Below are 17,063 nucleotides of genomic sequence, written 5' to 3' on the forward strand. Positions count from 1 at the left end.
AGTATGGAAAAAATTAAAATGGTTCTTTTTCAACTTTAATTTCAGAATGGTACCAAATGTATCCATCATCGAAGGACTAAATGAAATGCAAAACTCGACTGACCAAACCTCATCTGTGACACCTCGATATGACAATGACTATATCGATCGAAGTATTCCTAACTGGATATGGATTTTGGTAATAACAGTTGCAGTTACTATTGCTGTTTGTTTATGTGTACTTAAATTTGTCAACTCACGTTTAACTCGTTGGCAGAAGTTCAATGATCGTGGATGCAGTTATGACGTCACTACTTATCTAGTTATAGAAAACGAATATGAACATGTACAGGGTAAAGAACCGGTTAAGAAGGGAATTCAAAGGAAGATCGACAACAGAATATTGAATGTTACAAAACAATACACCAGTGATGAATTTAGTCATAACAATAACTGTAGAGGGAATGCATGCAGACGGAAAGCAGAAAAGTTCAGAAAAGTAGACATGAACAAAAAATTCAGCAAAAATCCAGGAATTCTATACGCAGTTAATTCCTTGCGAAGCCATAAAGAAATACACAGATCTTCTTTGAAACGTAAAGTGAATGATTCTTTCACAGACAGCACTCGTAGCTACAAGTCTGCTTCAACTTCGAGCTCTGACACGTCTGACAATTCATCGGTCTTTTGGAAAGAGTTTCCAAGAAACCACGATTGTTGTGATATTGGAGTACAAACGGCAAGTTTCGTTGAACATTTGTAGAGTTTGATGTCACAATCACTGTTGTCGCAATGCCGACATTTTGCACATAAGGATAAAAACAGACATTCCATGAATGTTGTAATATAAGGGAACACATCGCAAAGCATTGCAATGCAAACATTGGTAAATTGTAAGGGAAACATGCACTGTTTATTCAGGAGTTCTTATTGGATCTTGTCTATCTTTAAGTAACTGCCAATTGTCTTAGATTGGCAACTTTCTGTTCATTTGTATGCCCCATCTACGATAGTAGATCTAAAAAGTGCACTATCATTTCTGGTCTGTGCGTTCGAGTGGGGCATCCGCGTGTACTATGGACACATTCTTGTTGTTAGATGATTTAAAGTTCTTTACGTTAATCTAACAGTACTAGTGTCTTGCCCTTTCTAAGTGAGTTTATATTTTGTTTATATGCCGTGCCGTAACACCAGCTGTACTGCAGGTTAGGGGAGGGTTTAAAGCTCGCCGATCTGTTAAACTTGACCACACCACAAAATAAATGGTGTCCAATACGATTACAGAAAAACTTATCATTTTCATTTAAAGTCATATGAAACGAGTGACTTGTGAAACATAATGTTAATTCAATTCTTGACCCAATGCATGTATGTACCATTAACTTAGTTTTCCGTGCACGATTTTATCATTTTTTACCCAAACATATCGTATAATCGTCTTTTTTTTTTCTCTCTGACTGTTATGTAGTAAAAATATTGCAGCTAAAAATTGCCGTGTTTTGAAGCCGTAGTTTACCGATTGTCACCTTATAGTAAATATTCAACAAAGAAGCATGGACATTAATATATTGTGCACGTGTATAACATGTACAATCAGATAATAGGTTATTTTAATGACAGATTCATGCGTATTGTGATCACCGGATTTTTACGAGTAGGGTCCCGCTAAGGTTACTTGCATAAGGAAAATATGTCGGCGAAGCAAGCAAATAAAATAAAGTAAACTCTTTTAAGTGTGGATAAAGTAAAGAACTATCCACATATGCATTTTTTGTTTTTGTTTAATGTTCATATGACTTTAAAATGTTTAGACAATAAAATCATAAATCTGTCATATTACGACAGAGGACTACATTCATCATTCACAAAATAAAAGGTGCATGCATTTGAAATACAAAATCCCAAATTATATATACATGAGTTTCTTATTATGTTATTTTAAGGCCTCGTATGAGGTGTCGGGATTTTATTTATATTTTTTCATATGATGTTTTGTCGTTATAATCTGTTGCTTTTAAAATAACAAATTATTATTGTTGTAAATATTTTTTTAATATGAATAATCGTTTCAAAAATGGTTTGATATCGGGGTACATTATCCCAGTCTAGAGATCCGTTTTAGGGCTTCTTGATTATTTTTAACCATCTTATTACAGATGGGCCTTTAATGGCTTATGATTAGCAATTATAAGTTGCGTTACCTAGTCTCTTGTTTTGATTTTTTTTGTTAATAATTTCTATATTAAATATATTAAAAAATAAGTTTCTTCTTGTTTCAGCTTATGTGCCTTTATTTATCATAACATATCTCATAAAGACGCATTTTGATTTTACATTGGATGGAGTTATTGATTGTTTGTTGCTTTACGTCCAATGGCAAATATATCAGATATGTTAAGGACTAGAACTAATTCAGGAATGATACATTGTACCATGTATGTTCATATCATATGGTTTACACTGAAACCCTGGTTTTCCCCTTACCAATTAACGTGTCACCGTCAAAAGCAACGACTGCAAGTAATAAACACCAAAGTCATTGTCAGAAAGGTCTACCAATTCTGCTTGGCATGTTTTGGGTTCTGTTTTACACCTTCTGATTTTGCCGTTGTTCCACCCATTACAATTGGGTTTGGCAATTATGCGGTTGAAACCTTAGGACTTTAAAGGTTTTTCTGCCGTCGATTCTTTTGCAGTTCGGTTTATGGGAAACAGTTATGGCAGGCAATATGGAGATGCAACATTTTTCAACTGATTTAAGTGTGGCCAAGGATTGAAAGAACTGTTTCACAAAGAAAACCAACCTGACAAAATCTTTTACAAGTTCCAAATTTCGCTTTCAGAATAAAATTGAGAATGGAAATGGGGAATGTGTCACCGAGACAACAACCCGACCATAGAACAGACAACAGCAGAAGGTCACCAACAGGTCTTCAATGCAGCGAGAAATTCCCGTACCCGGAGGCGTCCTTCAGCCGGCCCCTAAACAAGTATATATACTAGTTCAGTGATAATGAAAGGAGTAGCTCCGGTAAGGACCGATTTTGGCCTCAAATTTCAGGTTCATCTGACGAAAGATTTTGACCACTTTTTAAACACTTAAGTGTCTATTTCATTTGAATCAATAAGTTTATCTGAAAAATTTTAACTGATTTATTCATTAAAAACGACCCGATTTAAGCTCAAATATGAAAATTCTACCAAATATGCCGAAAAATGTCTCTTTTCAGATGGTTTTTGTCAAAAATGAAAGTGGCCGCATCCGTGTTCATCCTCAATCTTTATATATGTTATGTATTATCATAAAATACAACTTATATTTCAATATTAAGGATGAACACGAATGCGGCCACTTTCGTTTCACACGAAAACCGTCTAAAATTTAACTAAAATGCTAGAATTGTGAAGATTTCAGTAATTAAGCATGACTTAATGGTGCTAGTATCCGATATATGTGCATTGTATTGTAAAAAAAAACAGCCCATATTTATGTAGCAGAAGCATTCTACTGTACAATAAATAACTTAAAGTTTACATTTTAACAATTTTATAAAACTGCTATATTTTGGGGCCAAAAAGGGGTCTTACTGGACCTACTCCTTTGTTCGACTTCAATAATCTTGTATGTTCAATACTCACAGGTGAGTCCGGTGTTGATTTCTTCTAAAGAGAAAGAAGTATGGCCACATATTAGTAGGTGTATGAGGATCAAACATGATTTGTTAAAAATAATATATACAAAATGAGGGTTGCGTTTTTAAGGTCAGTCAGTATATATGTAGTGTCGGGACCTTTTATGGCTTACTATGCGGTATGGATATTTCTCATTGTTGAAGACCGTACTGTGACCTTCACATCGACGACCTTTGATCTTTATTGATAGTTACATCATTACCACTGTTCTTCATACAACATCTTCTAATCTTTATTTCGAACGTAATTGTGAACGCTATGTTTATAGACAAGAACAGTAATTTGTGTCAACAGACCTTTCTTATCTGTTGTTCTATATAATAGACATATTTGTTATGGAGCTCAAATCTTCTCTTTGCATATTTGCAGTGTCCTTTTTGGCAGTTGTGAGTATTGTGTTACAATGTTTATAAAAAAGGAAGTGAAATTCCTCGAGTAGGTGTCAATAGACGTGATGATCCTAAATTCAACACAAAAATCGGTCGCATGTGAAAATCAAAACAGTAGATCTTGCCTCGTTGATCTATTGTGATTTTTTCAATATTATTTCATAACAGCTGGCAGTTCCAACGCCATGTAATTCTCCAAAAGACTGTGCTGCCAATGAATGCTGTATCAATATAATGAAACCTGATGGAAAGAGATTTGTTGACCTTGGGATGCAAGGACGCTGTCAACAACTTGGAACAGAAATATCAGGTAAAATAATATGTTTGTATATATATATATGTTGATGTTTAGACGAGTTGTATATACATTATGTACACAGCCATGTATCACCATCATTGATGGCGATCCGATGGATACATCTGTTGTAGAGTTGTCACTGACTCAGACGTACTTATATAAATATATATATATTTAATTTGTGTAATAAAAGACATACTTGGTATGAGTAAAGTTTTATCCTATTCAGTAAAACAGACAAAATTTTAAAAATATGTCATTGTATATAACCTCTTAACCATCATTTGAAGATAACCAATCAAACTTTTTACCCCTTTGTCAATGCAACGAAATGTAGGATTAAATTCTTACAACTATCAAATTCAAAACAAAAATATTTTTCTACCCTTTTTCATATGCAACGGGATGTGAAATTCTATGAGTTAGTGGTATAACACCTATACAAACAAAAACATTTGATTTTCAATATGTAATTTTACGAAAAATATATAAATATATCAGCAATCCTTTATTGAATAGACCCGGGGATTCGGTTGCCAAGTAGTCTAAGTATTTCAACAACTGTACAACTAACCAGTTAACACTGAGGCTGTGTGTTGGGATCCAGCACTGGACAGGCTGGGGCTCTCGAATCTATTCGTAATTGACTAGGAATGTCAGTTGTTCTCTCTGGGAACTCCGACTTCCTCAACCAATTAAAACTGATCGCCACGAAATAGGTCAATCGTGTTGAAAGTGACGTTATACACCAAAGAATCAATCAATCTTTATTGAAGACATAGATGACATATAGGTGCAATTGAACGTGAAGTAATGGAAAACGTTTTTACAGAAAGATTTATTCATAGAATTTAGCAAATAGATCGATACATTTCATTTTCTTCAGAACACACTCAAAAGCAACGGTGCTGCTGTTGTGATAAAATTTGTCATCAATCTGCATTGCACTGGGAGTTGCATTAAACAGTTGCAAATACATTTCCTTAAAATATTAAAAACTGGGGGTGATCTCAGGTGTAAGCAGATCCTGTCGTGTGGCTCATGTTATTACAAACCCGGTAAATAGTATCAGTAACAGTATCGAAAGATTAAAAATTCAATTTTGTTTCCCTTTTTATCCTTTTTTGAAAATACAAGGAAGAAGCCAACACAGAAAGCAAGGTTTTTTTTCATTTACTTTATAATTTAAAAAAGTTGGTGCAAATTAATAAAATGTAATTTTACTAGAATGTTTTGTGTACATTTACAATATGTCATTTTAGAATGTTACGTTAGATATGGTTCAGCATCACAACCACCAGATCAACTGGTATTTGGATGCCCATGTAGCTCACCATTAATATGTAAAGGAAGAGGTATTTATGATATGCCTCTTGGAGAACTAGGTGTGTATACTTATAAACGGAAGTGGAATGTATAGATCCCCTTTCGGTGAAAGCAATTTTCGGGTAACATTTCAAGAAGACTGCCAAAGGCATACAAAGCATACACGAATTCAAATTTAATAAAATGTTTTCAAGGGAAAAATGAAAAGCCTACGGTCAATGTTTGCTATGTTCTTGATGAATCTAGAACTTCTTTTTTCAGGCACATATTATTTTTGATAATTTCAACTTTATCTGTGTACATTTACCTTACCTCATAACCAGCATTATTCCTTCAGTCTTTTTTTAATATAAAATAAGTACACGCCTTGAATATGAAAACTTCCTTTTTTTTCTGTTTTCAGGTTATTGTACAGATCCGTAGTAGCATGATATGTTGCACACATGAAATAAATTTACAAAATCAACATGTTGAACATTTATTATTTCGTAATTTTGAGAGTATAATTTTTTGAATTGCATTTGTATAGTCGACCATTGTGTTGGAAGAATAGTTTATTCCATATTTGAGATCTGTTTCAGGGTTTTTAGATTATTGTTTTTATATCAAAGTCATTTGAAACCTCAAATTAAAAAAATATGCATTTTTTTTTTTTATAACAAAATGGATAGATGTCATTATTAAACTTATGTACATATACTTTTTTCTGAAGACAATTCTTTCATTTATTCCCATTAGAAGAAGTTTACTTTTTTTTAATTGCTTGCTTCCAGGAAGCAATTCGCCGACATATTTTCCGCATTCAAAGTGCCCTTAGCGTGACCCCCTCGTAAAAATCCTGTGATCGCATTACGCATGGATCTTTCACTGAAATAAACTATTATCTAACTGTTCATGTTATACACGTTCTCAATATCCATGCTTCTGTGTTGATTGTTTTCAATAGGGTGACAATCGGTAAACTACGGCTTAAAAACACAACAATTAATGAGCAGTCATATTTTCAATTCATAACAGGCAGAGAGAAAAAAAAATCCGATTATACGATATTTTTGATTTAATCGTACACAGAAGAACTAGATAAACATTATTTTTCATCAGTCACTCGTTTCATATGACTTTAAAGATATTAAGTTTCTTCTTATTCCTTTTTATTTCTTCTGATTTGCCTAATTCATCATACCCTATTTTATATAAATGCATTTTTCAATTTTATATTGAATGATAAAATGATTGTTTGTTTTACGTCAAGCGAGAAATATCCCAGGCACGTTAAGGACGAGAACAAATACACAAATTAATATTATAGGTCCTGTAAATTGGGGAACTGGAAGTATAATACAGTTAGCGCTAATTAATGAGGTTAAGATTGTACCCAACACCTTAACTAAAATCAATTTGACTCGTTTAATTTTCATAAAATTTTGACAAAGCATTTACCATGTTTACTTTGACCCTTCGACAAAAAAATAAAAATTTCAAAACATTTGAACCAACCAATTTATCGGAAAAGTTACACTGGTTATATAGCAGTTTGACAAACACTAATTTTGATCATTAAGATGCTTAATATTCACTTTACAACACAACGTAATTAAAACGTTCAGCTGATTGTGCAATGTTATCTCCCTGTAGTGTTAGGTATCACCTTTAATTGACAAACACAATAATGCTTAGCGCTGAAAAGTTCGATTACTTTGATAAAATTGACAAAACCTTGACAGGTCTAGTTTTAACTGACTATGAATAGAAAAACTAGGCAGGCAGTTTAGTCTAGGTAGCCGTGTGGTACCGTAGAGGGCGCTGGACATTGTGTCGACAGGGTTGTCCTAATATCACAATAGCTAGAATCCAGGCGAGGGAAAAGCAAACAATTCGCTTCCGCTTTGCATAATTAACATTGTTGTGCTGTTATTTAGAGTAATTATAAATATAATGTGTGATGAATATGTCGTATTTATCTATTTCTTTTATCTCCTTTACATTTCTACGAATATGATAGGTTAAAAACAACCACATGGAGACCGTGGATATTTGATAATAGGATAGTAGGATAATAGCATTGTGGCTTTTAAATATTTCAATGTCTGGTTAGTTTGATAAAATTTACCTACGTTAAAGAAACTAAAAAAGTGGAAATTAGACATGTATCTTATTTACTTATTTTTCATAGGCTTCTTTAGCTATTGCACATATGTTATGTACGATATTTATAGGTGTTTTACTTGTACAAATTAAGAACACCATGTCAAACAATTGTTGTCTAAGCTAAAGATAACCATCGTGTATGCAAAAGATGTCAAAGATCCGAGCTTCACGTTCTCCAAGGCAAAATACTGCAGCCACGAGTGTAAAAAAAACAAAATCATAATCGTTGAAAATCATAGAAGATACTAATGGTATAAACGTTAAAAAAATGAATTAGCGATGAAAAGTGGGAAATGCCTGACACATTTCTAACTTCGATAATATATTTCTCGTTTGTTCATGTTTCCGATATTGGTTTTCGATTATTGTTTTAACATTTAATTAGTTGGTTTTAACGTGTTAATTGTATTAATTGTTTCACATTTGTAATGCCGGTTCTTTGTTGTATATGTTTTGCTCATTGTTAAAGGCCGTACGGTTCACCTTCACAACGGCGTCCTTTGGTCTTTATTGATAGACATACTACATCGTGTAACCTTATTATTGGCATGTAATTGTGCACGCCATGTCTATTGTCAATAAAATTTATTTGTCCCAACTGATCTTTCTTATCTGCTTTTCTACGTTATAGACCAAATCTCTTTTTATTGTTATGGAGCTTAAAACTTTTAATTGTATTTTTGCTGTATTTGTTTTGACAGTGGTAAGTATAATTTTCAAAATTTCATAAAGTAAGCACTAAAATTCAATGCATAGGTAACAGTTCATGTTACGATTTTATATCCGACAAAATTAATCAGTCACAATTGTAAAAAGACCTGCAAGTTTTATTACTGTGTATATCTATTCTAATGTATCTTATATAGCTTTTATCGTCCATCGTATTTCTGTAGTCTCTGTAATGCTTGTTTTTGTGTTTTACTGTAAAAACATAGTTATATATAATTTATTCCACAAAATTAATCAGTCACAATTGCAAAAGGACCTGATAGTTTTATTACTGTGCATATATATTTTAATGTATTTTGTTTTGCTTCTATCGGCACTCATATTCCTGTATTGATTAACTTTAGTGTTTTGCTGTAAAAAAATATTAAATCAATAATTTATTTATCTTTGCACAAAAGGTGAGACTTTAGAAAAATATTGAATTTGATAATATCCCAGTTTATAATAAATTTTTCGACGAGTCACATACAAATGTTATTCCAAATTAAAAAGATACAATGTAAAACTACATATATAAATAGTGAGGATAATAACAACTGTTTTTAAAGACTATGGTAATGGTGTTTCTCATTGTTAATGACCGATCTACGGTTACATATAAGTGCATACATACACTTTATTTCAATTTTGGTGGAAAATTATCTCAATGGCAATCGTAACTCATCTCCTTATTTTGATATTATAACATAACAGCTGGCGGATTCAACACCATGTAATTCACCTAAAGACTGTGCTGCCAATGAATGTTGTATCAATTTAATTAGACCTTTAGGAAAGAGGTTTCTTGACCTTAGGATTCAAGGACGCTGTCAAGCACTTGGGACTGAAAAATCCGGTAATATACTATGTTGGTATATAATTTTTTTATACAAACAAAAATATTTTATTTTGAATAAGCTATTTAAGTACAAAATAAAAAACTTTTTCAAACCCCGTTTATTGAAGAACCTAATAATGACTTTTTGTTTCAGATAGCTAGCAAGCCAGTCAAAGATATTACATTCACCTACACGCTCAAGTCATTTTACTGTATATTAAAGAGAAATTTCTCAAAAACAGTTTGATTCTGGGAATTTTTATAACAATAAATCTATTCTGACTTTTCCTTAACTTTTTTTATTTAGTTTGGTGTATACAAGTAGGCGTCGTGGGGTTATTAGTAGAAAATTATAGCATCTAACTGTAATGCAACATGGCCTTGTTAAAGTCAATAGCTTCAGATATTTTATTATCGTGATATAAATATTGATGTACCCGGTAACAATTTGTTTCACTTTCCCAAAATTTAACACGATCAAATACATACAATAACATGTATCTGTTTTCTTTTAAATTTTAAACTGTTGATTAAGCCGAATATTTCATGTCACTGTAGGATGTTATGTTAGATATGGTTCGGCATCACAGCCACCTGATCAACTAGTATTTGGATGTCCATGTAGCTCACCATTAATATGTAAAGGAAGGGGTTTTTATGATGTTCCACTTGGCGAATTGGGTAGGTATATTTATAAGTATAATGTACAGATCACCATTAGGTGACAACATGTTTCTGGATAATATTCAAAGGACTGTCAATATATCAAATGGTCAAATATATGCAAAGGTTAAAGCATTTTCACCTAGGGAATGATAAAAGCATATGGTCAATACGTGACATGTTCTAGATAAGAATAGATCATGTTTTACAATAACAAATTACTTACGATATTAACTACTTTATCATTGTGCATTTTTCCTCATAAACTAGCATACTGTAAACCAACTTATTTTCGCGAGCGATTTATTTTCGCGATTTTCGCGAGTAGAAAAATAACGCGAATTTAAATCGTCGCGAATATGTAAAGCTTGGATCTTTCATTATTAAACTACATTCGGTAAATTACAAAATCGCGAAATTAAATTGCCGCGAAGTGGGCTAGAAAGGGTAAAACGCGAAATAAAGTATCCGCGAAAATAAGTTGGTTTACAGTAATTCATTGTAGGTTGTTTTATGAAATAAGTAAAACGCATGGCAATAAATCTTTCTTTCTGTTTTAGGTTATTGTACAGATCCGCAGTAGCATGATGTGTCGCAAACATACAATAAATGTTCAAAACAGCATCTCGTACACATATTTTTAAATCTTTTTTTTTGTGAATAATTTATTTTGATGAAAAGATGTTGGCACAATAGTTTGTTTGATATTACAAGCACCGAACATGGTATGTTTCTTCCTGTTGGTCTCCTGTAACGTAATAAATCGTTGTCCACTTGACCTTTTTTTTTCAAAACGGCCTCTGCGTGTTTAAAAGACACATTTAGGTCAGATGAATTTAGTAAATTGAAAATTATCGAGGGATTTTTTCAAATCACCCATTATTTTATATAATTTTTTTAGATTTCTGTTATAATGGTCTGTGAGGTCTCTCTCACTGTTAACAACTGTGTGTCTTGGCCAGCAAGGTTAAGTATTGTGCATCCCTATTCTTGTGTTATAGAGAAGAAAACCGATTTAACCCCAAAATTAAGTGAACAAATTTGTGCTAATGGGGGGGGGGGGGGGGGTTAAATTCAGATTCCACTTTATCATTCAAACCAGCCATGAAATTCCAGTTAATTAAACTACCGATTTATCAGCTAATTTTGTAATCCTATCTGCTCTTTAAATCTTTTGTTTCTGAAGCGTACAAATCAAAAGTCAAAACACAAAAATACTGAACTCCGAGGAAAATTCAAAAAGAAAAATCAAAAATCAAAAGGCAAAATCAAAAGTCCAAACACATCAAACGAATGGATAACAACTGTCATATTCCTGACTTGGTACAGGCATTCTCTAATGTAGAAAATGTAAATCAATTTATTGTTCTTCCGCCACCAGTTCCGAATATCTTAAACAACTGTAAAACTAACAAACAGTAGCCTTTGTTACCGTTGTAATAAAGTTAGTTGGGTTTATTCAATGTTAGAGGTGTTTGTAAAATACTAATAGGTGGTATTGGAATGTTCTAACAAAATGTAGGTTGGTCATTGATAAAAGAATCTTGAAGGCTTTCTAGATTGAAATATTATGTCATGTTTGGAAACAACTACGTGTGTGTCATGATATGGGAACATTAAGGAAATAAGTCCTTGCATTTATAGCAGACAGATTATAATCCAATTTATGAAAATTCCTTTCTGTATTATTACTGAACAAACATGTCCTTTTTCTAGATATTTATTAGCGACGCTCATCATGTTACGAAGATATGTTAAAAAAAACTCAGTCACATGAAATATGAAGCCCAAGCTGAATTCGAGGCAACAGTAGTTATTCAATTGTTATAATTCCACAGAGAAGATACAAATCAAGTTGAGTTGCATGTACTTTAAAGGGAGCAAGACTAAGTAGATCGACGAGATAAATATGCCACTGATATGCATGCATCTGCACATGTTAATCCACACAGTAAATATGTTTCAACCTGGAGTAGTAAATATTTCGAAAGGAGGACTGAAACTGCAATAAAAGTATACTAATCAAAACTATTTTGAAAAAAAACAAGGTTCTTTAATTTATCACATTTAGTCAAAGTTTTGGCTCAGATATTTAAAAAAAAAAGCAACATACCAAAAATACCGAACTCCGAAAACAATTCAAAATCGTTTACAGAAAATACAATTATTTAAGTTTATAAAGATATAAGATCATTTGTAAGTTGACACATTCACATCATATCGGTCAACCAATTTGTTACAACTAGTTTCGCATTCGATTCTTTGACTTCATCGGTGAACACTACTATATCTGGCTAGGAATGACCCGTTGTATTTCCATTACACGAGTGACAAGATAGCAAATAGCTGATACACTACGAACTTTGAAAATATATCTTCTCGTTGATTGAAAAGTCCCATATTTGATTTCGTTTAATCAGCTGGTTTTCTCATGTTTCTCGTTTGAATTGTTTCACATTTGTAATTCTGGGACCTTTTATAGCTCACTATGCAGTGTGAAAATTACTAATTATTGAACACGATGACCCTTTGGTTTTTATTGAAAGTTTTTTTATTGGCAATCGTGACACATCTCCTCCTACTGTTGTTGGAACTTAATTACGAACGCCTTGTCCATAGACAGGAACATTTATTTATGTCAACTGACCTTCCTTATCTGTTGAACTATGTTATAGACAAAGTCACGTTTTATTGTTATGGAGCTCAACACTTGTCTTTACATATTTGCTGTTTGTTTTATGATAGTGGTGAGTATGCTATTTTCAAAAAATATCAGCAGTGAAATTCAAGTATCTAGGTTGTATTTTCAACATAATTAATAAGTCACATTCATCAATATACCTGATAGTTTTATTACTGTGGGACAAATATTTTATGTATCTTATATAGTTTTAAGGGCTATAATGTTTCTTTTTTGTGTGAATTGTGTATTGTAGAGTAAAAGAGGGACGAAAGATACCATAGGGACAGTCAAACTCAGAAATCTAAAATAAGCTGACAACGCCATGGCTAAAAATGAAAAAAGACAAACAGACAAACATTGTACACATGACACGACATAGAAAACTAAAGAATAAACAACACGAACCCCACCAAACACTAGGGTGCTCCGGAAGGGTAAGCAGATCCTGCTCCACATGTGACACCCGTCCTGTTGCTTATGTGATAACAAATGCGGTAAATAGTCTAATTCGGTTGGCCGCATTCATAAAATATATGTTATGTATTATGTACATGTAATCATCTTTGTACATAGCGTGATACTTTAATAAGTTATTGAATAGAATTTGATCAAATCGAGTTTGATAATAAGGCTTCCACTACAGAATGTTTTTAAATCAAACCTAATTGCAAATATATGTTGTAGACTATATTTTATTAATATGGATAATTTTTTAATGTTTTAATAGCTGGCAGAACCACTACCTTGTAATACACCAGCAGACTGTTCTGGAAATGAATGTTGTATCAGTATTGTTAGACCTATAGGAAAGAGATATGCTGACCAACCCAAAGGATACTGTCAACCACTTGGGACTGAAAAATCAGGTAATGTGCTATGTATGAAAATAATTTCTGTATAGATATTTGATTTTGGATACTAGTATGTAAATTTTCATACAATATATAAAATGTCTCAACCGTTCTATATTGAAGAATCGTCCCGAAAACCTTGTTTTATATAGCTTAATTCAGGGAATTTAGAAACCAAATGAATCGATTCTTTTCAATAAGTACTGAATACACCCAAAACTAATTAGGCGGTTATAAGCACAAAAAGTTTGGTACCAATCTGCAATGTACTTGCATTAAAACATAAAAAGTAGTAATTATATATTGCTGTGTTTATAGAATGTCAATGTTTCTTCTTTTTTTTTTTCTTTTTTTTTTTTGCAAAGATTATCGTAACATTGTCGAAAGCACCCCAAAATTGTATTTAGTTTTCCTTTATCCTTTTATGAGGAAAATAACCAACACAAAGAGCAATGTTTTTCATTTACTTTTTTTAATTTAAAACTGTTTATGAACAAACAGAAATATACATTTATAAAAATTATTCGTATACATTTACAAACCTGTCACTTTAGGGTGTTACGTTAGATATGGTTCTGCATCACAGCCACCTGACCAACTGGTATTTGGGTGCCCATGTAGCTCACCATTAATATGTAAAGGAAGGGGTGTTTATGATATTCCACTCGGAGAACTAGGTGTGTATACTTATAAACGGAAGCAAAATGTATAAATCCCCTTGCGTTGAAAGTAATTTTCTGTGTTTAATTTTAAAAGGACTATCAAAGGCATACAAAGTATAAACGAAGTCAAGTTTAATACAACGTGAGGCAATTTGATCAAGGAAAAAAGAAACGCCTATGGTCTATGTTTGCCATGTTCTTGGTGAAACTAGAACTTCGTTTTTCATAAGCATATCATTTTCTATATCTACTACTTTATGTTTGTGAATTTTCTGTTATTTGATTTTGCCATGTTATTATGGACTCTCCGAATTGATTTTCCTCTAAGTTCAGTATTTTTGTGATTTACTATTTCCTTATAAACTAGCATAATTTCTTCGGTCTTTTTTTATGAAATGAATCCACGCTTTTGATATTGAAACTTCATTTTTTCTGTTTTTAGGTTATTGCAGAGATCCGCAGTAGCATGATGTGTCGCAAGCATACAATAAATGCATCAAATCAAAATATTGTACAAATATTATTATTTCTTATTTTCAATGCTTTTAATTCCTTGCCTGGATTCGGCTATATTTTTTTGTCTTTTTTGGTTTTTTTTTATAGCTCATCTTTTAATAAGCTTTTGATTTTCAAATATTTTGGTCCGAGCATCATATTGATTGCCGAAATGTACATCTGGTGCAGAACAATTGGTACCGTTTATGTTATTTTAAGAATAAGTTTTGAATGGTAAAAGTGGAGTGTGAAGTTGGCAGAATATTTTATTTGATGTTGCAAGCACCAAACGTGGTATGTTTCTTCCTTTCTTTTGGTATCCCGAAACGAAACAAATCGTTGTCCACCTTCATTGTTGTTTTTTTTTTTGCTTTTACAAAAAATCTGCAACGTGTTAAAAGGGCTTCATTTTGAGGAGATGAAATTGTTAAAAAATTGATATGATCTCGAGATGTATCCCAATCACCTCTTATAATAACATAAACGGTACTAATTTATATAATTGTTTTGATTGCATTTTAGTCAGGGAAAGCTCCCTCACTGTTCAAAATAGTGTGTATTAGCCATGTAAAGTATTGCACATGCCCTGTTCTTTTTTGGAACAAATAAGGTTTAACCGTAAAATTAAGTGAACCAGTTTGTGATAATGTTGCATCATCATTATTTTTACATGATTAGAACTCAGTTTGAATAACCTAATTCACTAATTCAAGCTGTCGTTGATTTTAAAGCACTGTATCTTATTCCTACAATTGAAGGCAGCAAACGTGTTCTTCTTTTAAAGTTCAATTTTTTTTATTTAACTTTATCATTCAAACCACCCATGAAATTCCAGTATATTGAAATACCGCTGTATCTGCTAATTTTGCAATCGTATCTGCTCCTTACATCTTTTGTTTCTGAATAAAGGCAATAGTAGTATACCGCTGTTCCATAGTCATAAATCGATTTAGCTGAAACAAATCCGGGGCACAAACCAAAACCGAGGGAAGCACATCAACAATAAGAAGAAACAAAGCGGAACAACAGGAACACTGAACTGCTACACAAACAAACGTCAACATACATAGAAACGGACTGATTACTTATATGAATCAGTTAATTTTTCCACTTGTATCTGTTTCGGCATCCAATTTAGGGAGGGAGATATAACTTTCACAATTCATTGTTCTTTTCTGGTACCTTTTGCCTAATTCATACGTGACATTATTTCATTTAAATGTTTGTTACGTATGCCTTGAATATTTTAAGTTGCAACATTTTTTTTTAACTTTATTTTTATTTGTTTTGGTCAAAAATTGTAAGTACATGCAGAGTTATTGATTACTTAAAATGTCATTCTGAGGTTGACCTATTTCTATGTTAAACGTTTATTTCGAAATGTCATGAAGAACATAACCTTCTTCCCTTCAAATATTTTCGTAACATATAAATAAGATGTTCCAAGTTACCTTCAGGACACATCGTGCATTGTATCAGTTAAATTATTTAATGTAGTAAGAATACTCGTGTTGAATGAAAGCTGTATGGACAAACATCTTGTATTGCTTTTTATTTTTGCTGAGCCAAGTTATTTTATATACAATCATTATATGTCTTCGTAAGCACACCACATGTATAGATTCGATAGGCCTTCATTTCCATTCATAGACAAATTTTTATAAAAGAAGTTTTTTTTTAAAGATTCAAGATTCAAGATTCTTGTAGCTTCTTTATTTTTTAAAACTTAAAAACATACACATAAGGTGTTCTATTTTACATCGATTGTTTTTATGGCGAACAATAACCTGGTAATTATATATAGGCAGTGGTTATTCGTCCGGCCATCAGGAAGAATGTTTTTCCCTTCTTTTATGTTATTATTCCGGCCATACATGACCAAGAATAATGAATATGCGTTGGCTAAGTGGTAATTGTAGCATCCAAAGGAGAATGTAATGGTAAATGGTCTCCTTCAATGCTAACATTGAAACTATATTTCATTTGTTGCACATTCTCCGCGCGCACGTTACTGATTATAAACTCAAGATAAAACATTGCGGAAAATAGTAATATTGAGAGAGAAAAAAACACAAAAAAACAGAATTATCCTGGAAATAAACTCCTCTAGTACCAACTTTGATTGATTTTTCTACTGAATGTTCTATGGAACACGCCCTGCGATTCCCCGTTAATATAAACAGCTTGTCAAATGAGACCAAAAGAAGAGTATCAACATCAATTGATATGCAACAAATAAATTTCTGAATTAAGGTCACTTTGCTATTAATTGTACAAAAACGTTCCATTCACTAAAACAAATAAAAATGCAAATAATTTTTTTTTTATGG

At 32.3% G+C, this 17,063-nt stretch overlaps 3 protein-coding genes across 3 annotated transcripts; all 3 read left to right on the forward strand.

Moving 5' to 3' along the window:
• Positions 1 to 3,974: 3,974 nt before the first annotated feature.
• Positions 3,975 to 6,151, forward strand: LOC139528184 (uncharacterized). Its single transcript, XM_071324056.1, has 4 exons — positions 3,975 to 4,058; positions 4,230 to 4,371; positions 5,622 to 5,744; positions 6,089 to 6,151. Exons 1-4 carry the CDS (start codon positions 4,008 to 4,010, stop codon positions 6,106 to 6,108), a joined length of 336 nt encoding a protein of 111 aa, XP_071180157.1. The 5' UTR covers positions 3,975 to 4,007; the 3' UTR covers positions 6,109 to 6,151.
• A 1,972-nt stretch (positions 6,152 to 8,123) lies between these two features.
• LOC139528185 (uncharacterized) lies at positions 8,124 to 10,661 on the forward strand. Its single transcript, XM_071324057.1, has 4 exons — positions 8,124 to 8,536; positions 9,256 to 9,397; positions 9,938 to 10,060; positions 10,603 to 10,661. The coding sequence occupies exons 1-4, from the start codon at positions 8,486 to 8,488 to the stop codon at positions 10,623 to 10,625; spliced, it is 339 nt and encodes a 112-aa protein (XP_071180158.1). The 5' UTR covers positions 8,124 to 8,485; the 3' UTR covers positions 10,626 to 10,661.
• A 674-nt stretch (positions 10,662 to 11,335) lies between these two features.
• Positions 11,336 to 14,745, forward strand: LOC139526552 (uncharacterized). The gene is made up of 4 exons (XM_071321712.1): positions 11,336 to 11,392; positions 13,453 to 13,591; positions 14,131 to 14,253; positions 14,681 to 14,745. Exons 1-4 carry the CDS (start codon positions 11,336 to 11,338, stop codon positions 14,701 to 14,703), a joined length of 342 nt encoding a protein of 113 aa, XP_071177813.1. The 3' UTR covers positions 14,704 to 14,745.
• The last annotated feature ends 2,318 nt before the right edge of the window (positions 14,746 to 17,063 follow it).

Source organism: Mytilus edulis, chromosome 6 (assembly GCF_963676685.1).
Source record: "Mytilus edulis chromosome 6, xbMytEdul2.2, whole genome shotgun sequence".
Lineage (NCBI taxonomy): Eukaryota > Metazoa > Mollusca > Bivalvia > Mytilida > Mytilidae > Mytilus > Mytilus edulis.

Bases quoted from the DNA above. Each gene is read 5' to 3' on its own strand.
- LOC139528184 (XM_071324056.1), top strand. From the start codon at position 4,008: ATGGAGCTCAAATCTTCTCTTTGCATATTTGCAGTGTCCTTTTTGGCA. The intron at 4,372-5,621 runs GTAAAATAATAT...ATGTCATTTTAG, and splicing joins ACTTGGAACAGAAATATCAG to AATGTTACGTTAGATATGGT. The intron at 5,745-6,088 runs GTGTGTATACTT...TTCTGTTTTCAG, and splicing joins TATGCCTCTTGGAGAACTAG to GTTATTGTACAGATCCGTAG.
- LOC139528185 (XM_071324057.1), top strand. From the start codon at position 8,486: ATGGAGCTTAAAACTTTTAATTGTATTTTTGCTGTATTTGTTTTGACA. The intron at 9,398-9,937 runs GTAATATACTAT...ATGTCACTGTAG, and splicing joins ACTTGGGACTGAAAAATCCG to GATGTTATGTTAGATATGGT. The intron at 10,061-10,602 runs GTAGGTATATTT...TTTCTGTTTTAG, and splicing joins TGTTCCACTTGGCGAATTGG to GTTATTGTACAGATCCGCAG.
- LOC139526552 (XM_071321712.1), top strand. From the start codon at position 11,336: ATGGATAACAACTGTCATATTCCTGACTTGGTACAGGCATTCTCTAAT. The intron at 13,592-14,130 runs GTAATGTGCTAT...CTGTCACTTTAG, and splicing joins ACTTGGGACTGAAAAATCAG to GGTGTTACGTTAGATATGGT. The intron at 14,254-14,680 runs GTGTGTATACTT...TTCTGTTTTTAG, and splicing joins TATTCCACTCGGAGAACTAG to GTTATTGCAGAGATCCGCAG.